The sequence below is a fragment of the Helianthus annuus genome, chromosome 1 (genome assembly GCF_002127325.2).
Source record: "Helianthus annuus cultivar XRQ/B chromosome 1, HanXRQr2.0-SUNRISE, whole genome shotgun sequence".
NCBI lineage: Eukaryota > Viridiplantae > Streptophyta > Magnoliopsida > Asterales > Asteraceae > Helianthus > Helianthus annuus.
This window is the reverse complement of record NC_035433.2, coordinates 47,548,465-47,560,246: the sequence shown is the minus strand read 5'-3', so window position 1 is coordinate 47,560,246 and position 11,782 is coordinate 47,548,465. Positions and strand designations below refer to the sequence as shown.

The window sequence follows — 11,782 nt, the reverse complement described above, 5'->3', positions numbered from 1 at the left end:
TTTTCAAGCGAAATCAAGATGTTCATTCAAGCGGAATCGGCTTTTTGTCCAATTTTTTTCACTTTTAGTCCGATTTTAAGTCTGAAACTCTCAAGGCTTTTTTAAAACATTGTTTAGCATGTTCTGTGAAAAATTCAATCCAATTTGACCGTGGAATCTTGTCCAATTTGAAAAGGAAGGTGTAGAAGTCAGAAAACTGATGATATCAAGCTAAATGTGCTCTGATACCACTTGTAGGATCGTTGTATGACCCGAATGAGTCGATCAAAAGAGTTGTTTATCCGTATCAAAGGCGGAATCAATGAAACGGGTGCTTGATGTAATTATAATGTCTCTATTATTGATTTAACACTGAGTTACAACCTGGAGACAATTCGGCAGAGCTTCGCTACTCAGATCCGAAAGATACAAATGAAAAACCAAGTGCCTCTATTTATATTGTTGTGATTTCGCTTGAAATGGCCAAGACACTTTCAAGCGGAATCAGATTAATATGATTTCGCTTGAAATGGTCTTTGTCACTTTCAAGCGGAATCAGCAACATTTCCACTAAAATCAGTTTCTCGCAACTTGAGCACTGGTTATCCTATCCTATCTCATTACGTGACTCGATACAAGACGAAGTCAATAGACATACTGCACTAACACCAAGCGGTATTTTTATAATACCGTATCCCAAGCCCGTATAGGGAAAATAAGTTAAAAGTATTTACCTGAGCTAGCAATGCAAATTATACTCAGCCGTATATTCTAATCAGCAAGCACAAGTACTTCTACTGGGGCTCTTAATCTGGAACGAAGGTTTTATTAACCTATTAGATTCCTAACGGGTCTTATTTAAGTTGAAACTTAGACCAGTTAGTTTTAAGGAAAGGTTTACGGTTCAAAACGCATGATTAAGCGAAGACCGGAATAGAATGTGATTTAGACCTGACAAGTTTGGAGACTTGTATAATATGGGTACAGTAAACACATTCTGGATTTTGAGGCAAAAATGATAAGGTTTGACCTGTTTTGGTCAATTTATGCAAACTAGTTACAAAAACCGATCCGAACGCGAAATATACGTTACAGGTAACCATAAGAGTCATATACATGTTTTCCTAAGTTAATATGCCTTAAACATGTTGTGATATCAGTAAGATACCTTCCGTTATGCCCAAAACGAATTTAAAACCAATTTATGCCCCAGAGGGGTATTTTGGTCATTTTAAAGGTTATAAAAGAGGTTAAACATTAATATGAGATTCAGGTCTGATTTGATCAGTAAAAATACTTAATTTAATAAGTTATATCAGTAGGGTATTACATATATGTGAAATTTATTGTTTATAATCAATCTATGCACCTAAGGGGCATTTTGGTAATTTCATATAAGGTTTAAAGGTCAAATCTAGAAATCCGAGTTGAAAAATTTTGCTTACTGTTAAAGTATATAAATTAGCTAAAAATATCAGTAGGTATCAAGTCTTATTTATATAAAATAGTTTTTATACATACTATGCGCTTAAAACGCGTAAAAAGGCGTTTTAGGCGATTTCCGGGTTTTTAAAGAAAAGCTGATATTTTTATCATTCCAGAAAGCTTAAAATATTTTATTTATCATATAAAATCAGTAGCAAAAGGTTTGGGGTCAAATTTTTTTGTAAAACTCATTTTATAGGCCAAAAGGGCAAAATCGGCAATTACCGAATCAAGCTTAGAACCCTATGTTATGCTCAGCCTAAAAATAAATAAAAATCTTCAAAAATCCCAAAATATTATTTTATATCAGTAGGTAAAAAGTTTGGTATCAAAAATTGGGTTTAGATAGGCTATATGCTAATTACGCCGTTTAATTAATAAAAAGCTTTTCATTTACGCTTATGAGCATAACTCCTAATCTAAACCTCAAACTAATGTCAAATTTTAGGGGCAAGTCTATAAATCAGTAATGAAGGTTTCTATTCTTTTACTTTTTCAAAAAATCACGTTTAAAGGTCAAAAGGGCATAACGGTCAACAATTAGGCATATAACGGAAACATGCAAATGAATAGGATAACTAAGGATCCAGGTTGTATAACCTCAGAGGGTTATACTAACCTATAACATGGTCCTAAAGGAATCCTAAGGCATATCTAAACTAAGCTAAATCGGGTCAGAACTGAAAGTCAAAGCAAAAGTCAACTTTTGCGACTTTCGGTTCCGAACCGAGCCTAAACTTAGAATTGTCGGGTTGAACATGCTTAGACATGTTCAACTAATATTTACCAAGTTATTAAAGCGAGAAAACTGATTTTATGACTTCTATATTAATAGTTATGCATTTTATTTAAAACAAACCTGTTTGACTTTTATTTGACCCGACAATTAAACTAAGTAAACGTGGTAATTAGGAGGTGCCCTTTTGAGGGTTTAACACCTACCTAATTACGGTCACGTAGCCACATTCGTTGTGAAACATGGCTCAACCGTTTAAAAGTCAAAGAGTTTATCGAAAACGCTTGACTTTTCGGCTATAAATGCTAAATAATATTAGCTAAGCACGAAGACACTTACAAAGGGTCCAAGCAAGGATGGAATTGATCTAGGATGTTTAGGTATGAAGCACAAAGGCTCCAACTTAGAACAATTCAGATCAAGGTGTGAAGTGAGAGCAAGATCAAATGGGTTTATATAGGATTTCAAGAACCGTTAGGATCGTTTCTCGTAACCCGAGCTTTGATCAAGGCCCTACATTTGTTACCCACTGTTTTCTAATACTATGGGTGCCCAAGGATTGAAGAAAAACCATGTGCAAGTGATTACAACAGCTGGAATAGCTGGTAACAGCTGGAAAATCAATTTTTGCAACTCTGACATGCTCACACGGGCCACGTAAGGTTCAAGAGGAACTTACGCGAGCTGCCTGAGGTCCCTGGTTCAACAAACAAGTTTTAAAAATGGCAGTTTTGGTCCCTGTTTGCATATATGGTCATTTTTGGCACATTAAAGGCCCGTTAAGCCATTTTCAAGGCTTTACAATAATGCCTAAACATAAGGGATGTGAAACATGCTAAAAACTATGCCGGATGTCGGTTCGTTCGGCCGTATGGTCACGTTGTTCGACGAATTACGACGAAACACGAACAGACGCTAAAAAGATCCAAATTATGCGACGAATGGGATTTTATCAAACTAAACACTAAAATAAAATATCTTAGTGCTTAAATAAATTTTTGGATGTCTGGATATATACAGAACGTAAGATATGCGCGAAAATGCAAACTTGTGCACTTTTTGACGCTTTTAGTCCCTGTTGATCAAATAAGTTTATTTTTGCGCACCAAACACCTCTAAGCCTATTTCTAAGCTATGTAAAGTATATTTAGGACATGTTTAACTTATGATCATATTCCGGAAGGTTCGATACTATACGAATCGATGGACTTTTGCAGTTTGACGCAAATAGTCCCTCTAATGCGCAAACTTGCGCATTTCATCGTTTAATAGTATCGAAGCCTTATTTAATCCACATTAAGCATTCTTGGGAGTATTATTAAACATCACGATGCTTCGGATTCGCTAAAAGGTCATTCAGAGGTATAATTAAACGTATTGACACTTTTAGTCCCTCTAACTTGCAAAGTTGCGCGCAACGTCACTTAAAGACATAAAAGCCTTGGACAGCCAACGATTGGCATTCCCGAGAGTATAATCAAATATCATGAAGCTCTTGGTTTGCTAAAAGGTCATTCAGGTAAGAATTAACATGTTGACGCTTTTAACCCTTTATTGCGCAACTTTCAATATAAAACCGTAAAAGGTTATTCAGAAACTTATTTTAGGTATGTTAATACTTCTAGTTCTTTCATAATTAATGTTTTTTGATTTTTCAAAAAATTAGTCCCTTAAATTCAAGGTTTGACTTTATTAGGGTTTATTACACGTGTAAATACATTATTGGATGTGATTTTTACGAGCTGTTACATCCTGATACCCGGTGAGCCCGGATGGGTTTAGTTGTGACTGTTGGACAACAGTTATCACAATCTAATAATAAATAATGCAGCAGAAGTATTAGGAGTAAAAAGATTCATAACATTCAAAGTGTCTGAATAATTAAAATACAAATTTGTTCAGGTGTTCAAATAACAGCCCACAGGCGGGATCGAGATAAAAAAAGCTTAGACATCATAGGCTTTAAGCTAGGAGTTGCAAATTCCAAAGCTTTTAACATAGTCGACCCAGACTCCCAGCCTAATATTAAAGGTTCAGTACCTGCAGTTCAATCTTTTGAAAATACGTCAGCTTTCGCTGGTAAATACAATTAACTGACTCATTTTGAAAATAGTTTTTCAAAAATGATTTTATACATAGAGAAAACTCGTAGGTAATCATTTAGTATTTCTTGGGATTTAGTCTTGTCACCAGATTTACATATTTGTCATACAATGGAAACCAGATATCAAAGCCGGTCATTTCAGTGTTATAATGGTTACGGTACACACCAAAGTTGAATAACGTGTCTTACAGTTAGTATGCCTACCTCGGAACATTATTCTGCATGGTCATAATAGTTCATGAGTCGGGACGCCCGGACACGGTACCAATAACCCCCAATTGTTTCAGTTATCAAACATAATGGATTAAACCGAGTTCTTACATTTATGAGCAATAATAAGCGACTCATTTATGTAATACCCGCTCCAAGTGGCATATTCGCCATACCCCAAGTTTTCAAAGAAAATAAGTTAAGAGTATTTACCTTTTAGCTAGCTTCCAACCGTTACCGGTTTTCAAATATAGTAAAAGCCGTAAAGACAAAGTATTAAACTCAAGCCCGAATATCTAGGGGGTTCTATAGTCCGGAGTGAACATATTTAGCAATCTGTTAGAATGTATACAGGTCATAGGTTAGTTCCTTTGACACGACCCGTTACGTAAGAATAAGATTAATTCACAAGATTAAGCATAGATTGATTAGAATATGGTTTATACCTATCCGAGTGTAAGGACTCATTGGATAAAGGTTAATCAAACCAATATTCTGATTTTGAAAGGTTATAAAAGGTTTTGACTCGTTACGCCTAGTTCATGCGAACTAAGTTCGCATAACTAGTTACGCGCATAAAAACATGTTTTGAAGGTCGGATAGGCTTAAACAAGTCTTAGTATCAAAATACATTTTTAGTTGAAGTAGTGACTTAAAGTCAGATTATAAGTTTGGTTTAGTTTAAAATCATTCATTTAGCTACTTTGACCATACAAGGGCATTGTAGTCATTTTCGATAATAATTTCAAGACCTGTCGTTTAACCCATCAAACGACAAGTCTTGAAATTATTGAAGTATACTTATCCTCATAAATAATCTTCTCTTTACAATACACCAATTTAGAAGTAAATAAATTTTCAGTCTAATAACATTTATCGGTCTAACTTCTTACGATTGTTTATAACTTGATAATGAGATTCGAAGAGTTTGGTACTTCAGGTGTCATATTAAAGTATACTTATCCTCTTTCATGAGGTTGATAATACACTACAACTTCGGTTTAATTGTTCTATTAAACACCATCTATATTAGGGGTGTTCAAAACTATCCGTATCCGAAAATCCGATCTGAAATATCTGATATCCGAATTTTTCGGGTTCGGATTCGGATAGTGATTTTAATTTTTTTCGGATATCCGAAAATTTAATTTTTATTTTTTTCGGATATCCGAATATCCGAAAATATCCGAAATATCTGAAAATATCCGAAAAATATCTAAAATATCCGAAAACATATATTCGGATATCTGAAACTATCCAAAATATCCGGTTCCAAATTTTCAGATATCCGGTTTTAAACACCCTTAATCTATATAACAAATAATAAGATGCCCAATGAAAGGTATACAAAAGGTAAAATCATTCAATGCATAACATTACAATATACCACCATATATAACGATTACAATATACCACCATATATAACAAGTTATGATAAAACTTATATGAAACTAGTATTAAGCACCCCCCGCGTTGCGGCGGGGGCGAGCACTAATGCCACACTACTGTCAGCGACCACCGACACTGAAATTGCGGTGTTAATGCGAAGAAATTAAACCGAAACGTAAAACGTAGAATAAAATAACTAAGTTGTTCTAGGACCCGTGCGTTAACCCGCGTCAATTTTTTCTCGTTTGACAGGTTCATCGTAATCTATATATAATATATATCATTACCACTATACAAACCATAATGCATACATTATAACAACCATTGCATCAATATGTTGTAAATTATATTTATACAAGATTTTGACTAAACTAATTAGATTATTATAAATAATAATAATAATTTACAAATAAAACAACGCAACTTTGAATGGATCAAACCGATTGAATATGGTAAGATAATGAAACCATTATTTGATTAGGGTACAACCACTTAAGCACAATTTACAACCATACATGCATACAAAAACAGATTGAATTTGGTAAGGTAATGAAACCATTATTAGTTGATTAAGGTACAACCACTTAAGCACAACTTACAACCTATATACGATTAATGTACAATCATTTTAACACAACTTACAACCAAATATGCACACAATTGTTTTAAATTAATAGTATATAAATAATATTTATTTCGTCACTTATACGAAAACATATTATTTCACTTATGAGAAAACATATATAATTTATGTATTAACTTATCAAGATATAACTAATTAAAAGTATATATTTTTTATAAATATTTTTCATCGAATTTGTACCAAAACAAATATCCCCATCAAGTTATATTATGATGTCATTAACATATTATCAAATAAGTTATTTCTGTAATAACAAATGTACTCAAATTCTCAATGTAAAGTTAATTTGCAAGCATATCTTTTACTACCATAACGTATCATATGTTTTATATATTGTAGCAAAATAAACAAGGGAAAAGATCAAATAGGAAGTTAATTTTCGCTAGGAAGGATAGGAAGCCATAGGATTATGACATGTGGCAAATTTTAAAATAAAGAGAAAGGGTATTTTAGTCAATCCAACTCCTTCTTCTTCCTTTTTCAAAACCCAGTAACTTCAAAACCCACCATTTTCAAAACCCACCATCTTCAACTATTTCTTCACTTTCTATCTCAATAATCACTACATTATAGTGCGATTTTCATCACCAATCAATGATTCAAAACCTGATCAACGTGTTCTTCAGCTTTTTTTTTGAAGAAAACCCAGTTTAATTTCATAAAAAATTCTCGTCTATTCCGGTGATTTTGGAGATAATCACTCGATTCGTTCGATTCGAGCGTTGATAAGTGTTTCTATCATTCAAATTTCATCAATTGATGAAGAAATCGGCTTCGATCCATGTAAGAAATTCTTTAATTTCATTTTCACGATCTGGGTTTTTGATTCAATCATTGCGTTTTACGATCTTTGCGGGGGTCCGGGGGCGGCAGCCCCTGGCGGGGTCCAAGGGGCAGAGCCCCTGGCTGGGGTTGAAAAATTAAATTGCTGTACTAAAAACGCATCAGAAAAATTAATTCGTAGACAATTCAGACAGTTCACAGTGACAGACAGTTTTATGTGTCCATTGCGTTTTAGAAATAAGAGAGTTTTATGTGGTTTCTGGCTATTGCGTTTTAGAAATAAGAGAGTTTTAGTCATTGCGTTTTAGGTAAAACACATTTTTAGGTGTTTTCAGTCCATTGCGTTTTAGAATGAGTCATTTTTAAGTGTTTTCTGGCCATTGCGTTTTACATATAAGACATTTCTTTGTGTTTTTGGTGCATTGCGTTTTAGGTAAAACACTTTTTTATGTGTTTTCAGTCCATTGCGTTTTAGAAAACAAACATTTTAAGTGTTTTCTGGCCATTGCGTTTTACAAATAAGACATTTCTTTGTGTTTTTGATGCATTGTGTTTTAGGTAAAACACATTTTTATGTGTTTTCTGGCCATTGCGTTTTACAAATAAGACATTTCTGTGTGTTTTCTGGCCATTGCGTTTTACAAATAAGTCATTTCTTTGTGTTTTTTGGTGCATTGCGTTTTAGAAAAATGTCATTTTTTAGGTTTTTTTTTCATTGCGTTTTACGTAACTGGTGGTTTTTCTATTGCGTTTTACGCAACTGGGTTTTAATTTTTTTTTTTAAATATAGCAATAGTATACTCGTTTTAAAGATAAAAAAACGCTTGTTTTTTGGTGCAATTTCTATAAAAAAAATAATGTCATATGAAAGAGTTATTAACGTTTAAAAAATGGGGGGGGGGGAATTGGAGGAGAGAGAAACTATTTGCTTGGATTGACTAGAATGCCCTTGAACAAACTCACGCGCCTCTTTTCTTCCTTTCAATTTCCCTGATTTAATCTTAGCCCTTGAATTAACTTAATGGATGGTCAAGATCACTTCCTAGCCTTCCTAGCCAAATAAACTTCCTATTGTATCTCCACCCAAATAAACAATAATGATTATGTCTAAGGATATATGATAGAAATAAATACACATTCCAACTTATACAAGATAACGATAAATCAACTAATAATTTTTAAATCGTAGCATAATCCATATAAAAAAGGGTTGGCATTTGATTCAGATAATTTTAAATTCAAAATAAAATTAAGCATATCATATCGAAAAGACAAGGCAAAATTGTTTTTAATCCGATAATTTGTTGAAGCGGTTTCTAAGGATATCTTCCTACGAGAATATCCTAAAACGCCGAAAATCACCCAAACACAACTTATGGTTTCCGTGCCACCGCTAATATTTCATAATTTTCTACCTACTAAACTGGATTAATTAATATAGAACATTTAAAGGTCCCCAAAAGTATATATACATTAAAATAATAATGTTTATGTATTACCGTTACCTTGGCTAAAAGTTAGGCACTATATTCTAGATGGTTATTTTAGATATTGAGTCAAAAAAATGATTTTCTTTTCCCGGATATTCATATGTATATGTGTTCAAAACAAGTCTTTTGTTTTTCCAAGAGAATGATTTTTAAAACCAATAATCACTTTATTGATTTTGGTTTCCAAATTAAACGCACATGTTCGTATGGAAATAAAGTGGTTTGTTTATACTTTGGTACATCGACACCTGTGGGGTTGATACATAGTATCCCATCAAAGATGTCGAGAACCAAAACAATAGTCCGTCTTTTTCGGTAACATGTCATGGTTATCGGAAATATTTACTAAGAAACCAATTTCTAATCTAATTAACTGTTACGTAGGTTTAGTTTGTATCTGGAGCTCGCCAAGGCGGTTAGATGAATTCGATTCGTGTACATGGACGAGAAATTGATTTGTAGCAGAACTTAATGCAATATTCAAACTTTTTCAACTCCAAAACGCTGCTTCATGTGGCTGAAGTTTACAAGAAACCATGGAAGGGGATTGGGATTTTGATGTAAGCATTTTCGTGCTGATACGTGTTGTGAAACTAGCTTAATAGCAAAGAAGAAGAAAATAATAGGGAGAAGAAAAATCTAATATTTCATTGATTGAGGTGTATATTCGAAAAGGTACAAAGACTATATATAATAGAGGAAAACTTATGGAACAAGCCTAATCTATTTTAAGTGTTGATAACCACATTAATAATAAATATATATTCATAACAATCCGCATATAATCTTGATTAGCCAAATCAAGTGCATTTTCAGTTTTTCACATCCAAAAGACTATAATACTCCAGTACAGTCAAATGTGACAAACTTTACAAGGTCGGTCTGAAACACAAATGTACTATTACCAATATATATAGGGGGAGATCGTAATACAAATTAGATCTAAGAAAAGACGCCAAAGGTATCAAGAATGGTTGTGTGAAATGGGTCACTCAAATGGGTAACCCAATTGTTGAGCGGACCCTTTCCAGTGGCAGCAGCTTGGACCGCGAAAGCAAGAAACGCCACCATAGCAAGACGGGCGTGCTTGATCTCTGCTAGTTGGAGCCTCTCTTTCTTTTCAGGGTCTTCTGCCAATTTTAACGGGTCGAATGGACCACCCGGGTAGATCCTCTTTTCTGGATCAAGTTCCGCATTCCTTTGAAACTCAATGTACCCAATAACCAAAACCTCAATCCATATCAAAGTGGTGATGGAGAATGGCAACGGTTGACCCAAGTACGATGATCCATCGATCAGTTCCACCTACAAAAATTAACAAATGCATATATATGCGCCATGCTTATGCATATGCCAAGTGTTGATATTAACAAGTTTTAACTCTCATAAAAAGTAGATAAATAATTAAAAACCTTGTGACATCGTATATCTAAACAAAAATATCAACTATTATGTGCAGAACCGATGAACAGTAGCGGATCCAGCCTTGTTTTGTGGGTTCACATGAATCACTCGGTTTGGAAAAAAATAGTAAGAACTTTGTATGATTTGGAAAAATAGTGAGAATCTACCAAAACGAACCCACTGAAAGAAGTTCCTGGATCCACCATTAGCAATAAAGTCCTAAGTTCCGAGGTAGTAGGCATGTCCTTGTGTGTGTCTGTAATAACATTAGATTCGCTACAAATTGTCTGTTCCTTAATTACTCTAGTTATAAAATATGATGTTAATATTGACACTTGAGGTATCAATCGGAACATTATATATTGTAAGAAATAAGTTCAATCTTAATAAAATTTAAAAAATTAAAAGAAAAATGTACAACTATATGGTTATTGTTTTCTTCATCTCTCCTTATATTTAGAAAAAGGATATGAACATGTTGTTTTGATTATTCTTTTATTTGCACATCCAATGAAGTCCCTAAGTTTGAGGTAGTAGATATGCCCTTATGTGTGTCTATAATATAAATAATACTTGCTACAAATTTAAAAAATATATGAATATATATAACGAATTCCTTAAATGTTTTATGGTGGTACCTTTCCGGCATCTTGCCATGTAACACCGGTGACCGATTCAACAGTGAGCGCGCCAAGCACTGCCAACATAGCCCACCGACCGTGGATCAGCTCACACTCTCTAAACCTCTGGAGCCCAAACACCTCGGTGTATGGTTGGAAAGGGGTTGGCTTCACGTCGCTGCTCTCGAACCTCGTCCCAATCACATCTCCAGCCACGTTCTTAGCCAAGTTCTGGTCCAACGAGTCCAAATCAAACTGTAGGTACTCTGCAGGTTTGCCCAGACCGAATGGGTCAAACCCGTAGTCCCCAACCAGACTTCCGTCTAGGTGGTCTGGCGCTTTTGCGCCAGGGTACCATAACGGCCTGTCTGATGTTACAGGTTTTGGTTTGGATACCTTTTTAGGTGCCGCGGCTTTCTTTCCTAAACCAAACAAGGCAGTGACTCGTCCGGATTTGCATTTTGAATGCAAATCCGGGAGACGGGTTCCGATGAAGGAGGATGCTGTGGCGGCGGTGGTGGTGGATGCCATGACGGTGGTGCCTAAAGTTTGGTCTGGGTTAAGGTATAAATTTAGTTGGTGATGCATGTATTGTTGGTGTTGGAGGGTTTATCTGAATGAGGGGTTGATGGCCGTTGGATGAAGTGGATTCATCCATCTGACGGATGAGAGTGCCTGGGCCTTATCTAAGCCTTATCTATTGGCGTTATGTGGTTCAGAAGAACATGTAGGACCCCAGGAACTTAAGGTGGCGAACGGTTAACGTGTTCATGAATATCGTCACATCATATTATGCATTAGGTTATTGTACCTCAGAGTACATGTAGCAAGTTTATATTTGTTTAAGGTTTTATTCTTTCAATTTATGTTCGGTCCTTCTCTTATTGTTATTATCAAACAAAAAGATATTTTTTGATGACATTATACTAACGTGACACT

The 11,782-nt window shown here is 34.7% G+C and overlaps 1 protein-coding gene across 1 annotated transcript; it reads right to left on the bottom strand.

Annotated features, from left to right (window-relative positions):
• Window positions 1-9,560: 9,560 nt before the first annotated feature.
• Window positions 9,561-11,505, bottom strand: LOC110864434 (chlorophyll a-b binding protein CP29.1, chloroplastic). Its single transcript, XM_022113507.2, has 2 exons — window positions 10,862-11,505; window positions 9,561-10,124 (listed from the first exon to the last, which is right to left on the bottom strand). Exons 1-2 carry the CDS (start codon window positions 11,429-11,431, stop codon window positions 9,762-9,764), a joined length of 933 nt encoding a protein of 310 aa, XP_021969199.2. The 5' UTR covers window positions 11,432-11,505; the 3' UTR covers window positions 9,561-9,761.
• Between the last annotated feature and the right edge of the window lie 277 nt (window positions 11,506-11,782).

Excerpts from the sequence above, each read along its gene's own strand:
- LOC110864434 (XM_022113507.2), bottom strand. The coding sequence starts at position 11,431 with ATGCATCACCAACTAAATTTATACCTTAACCCAGACCAAACTTTAGGC. Across the intron at positions 10,125-10,861 it reads CATGGCAAGATGCCGGAAAG|GTGGAACTGATCGATGGATC; the intron begins GTACCACCATAA and ends TAATTTTTGTAG.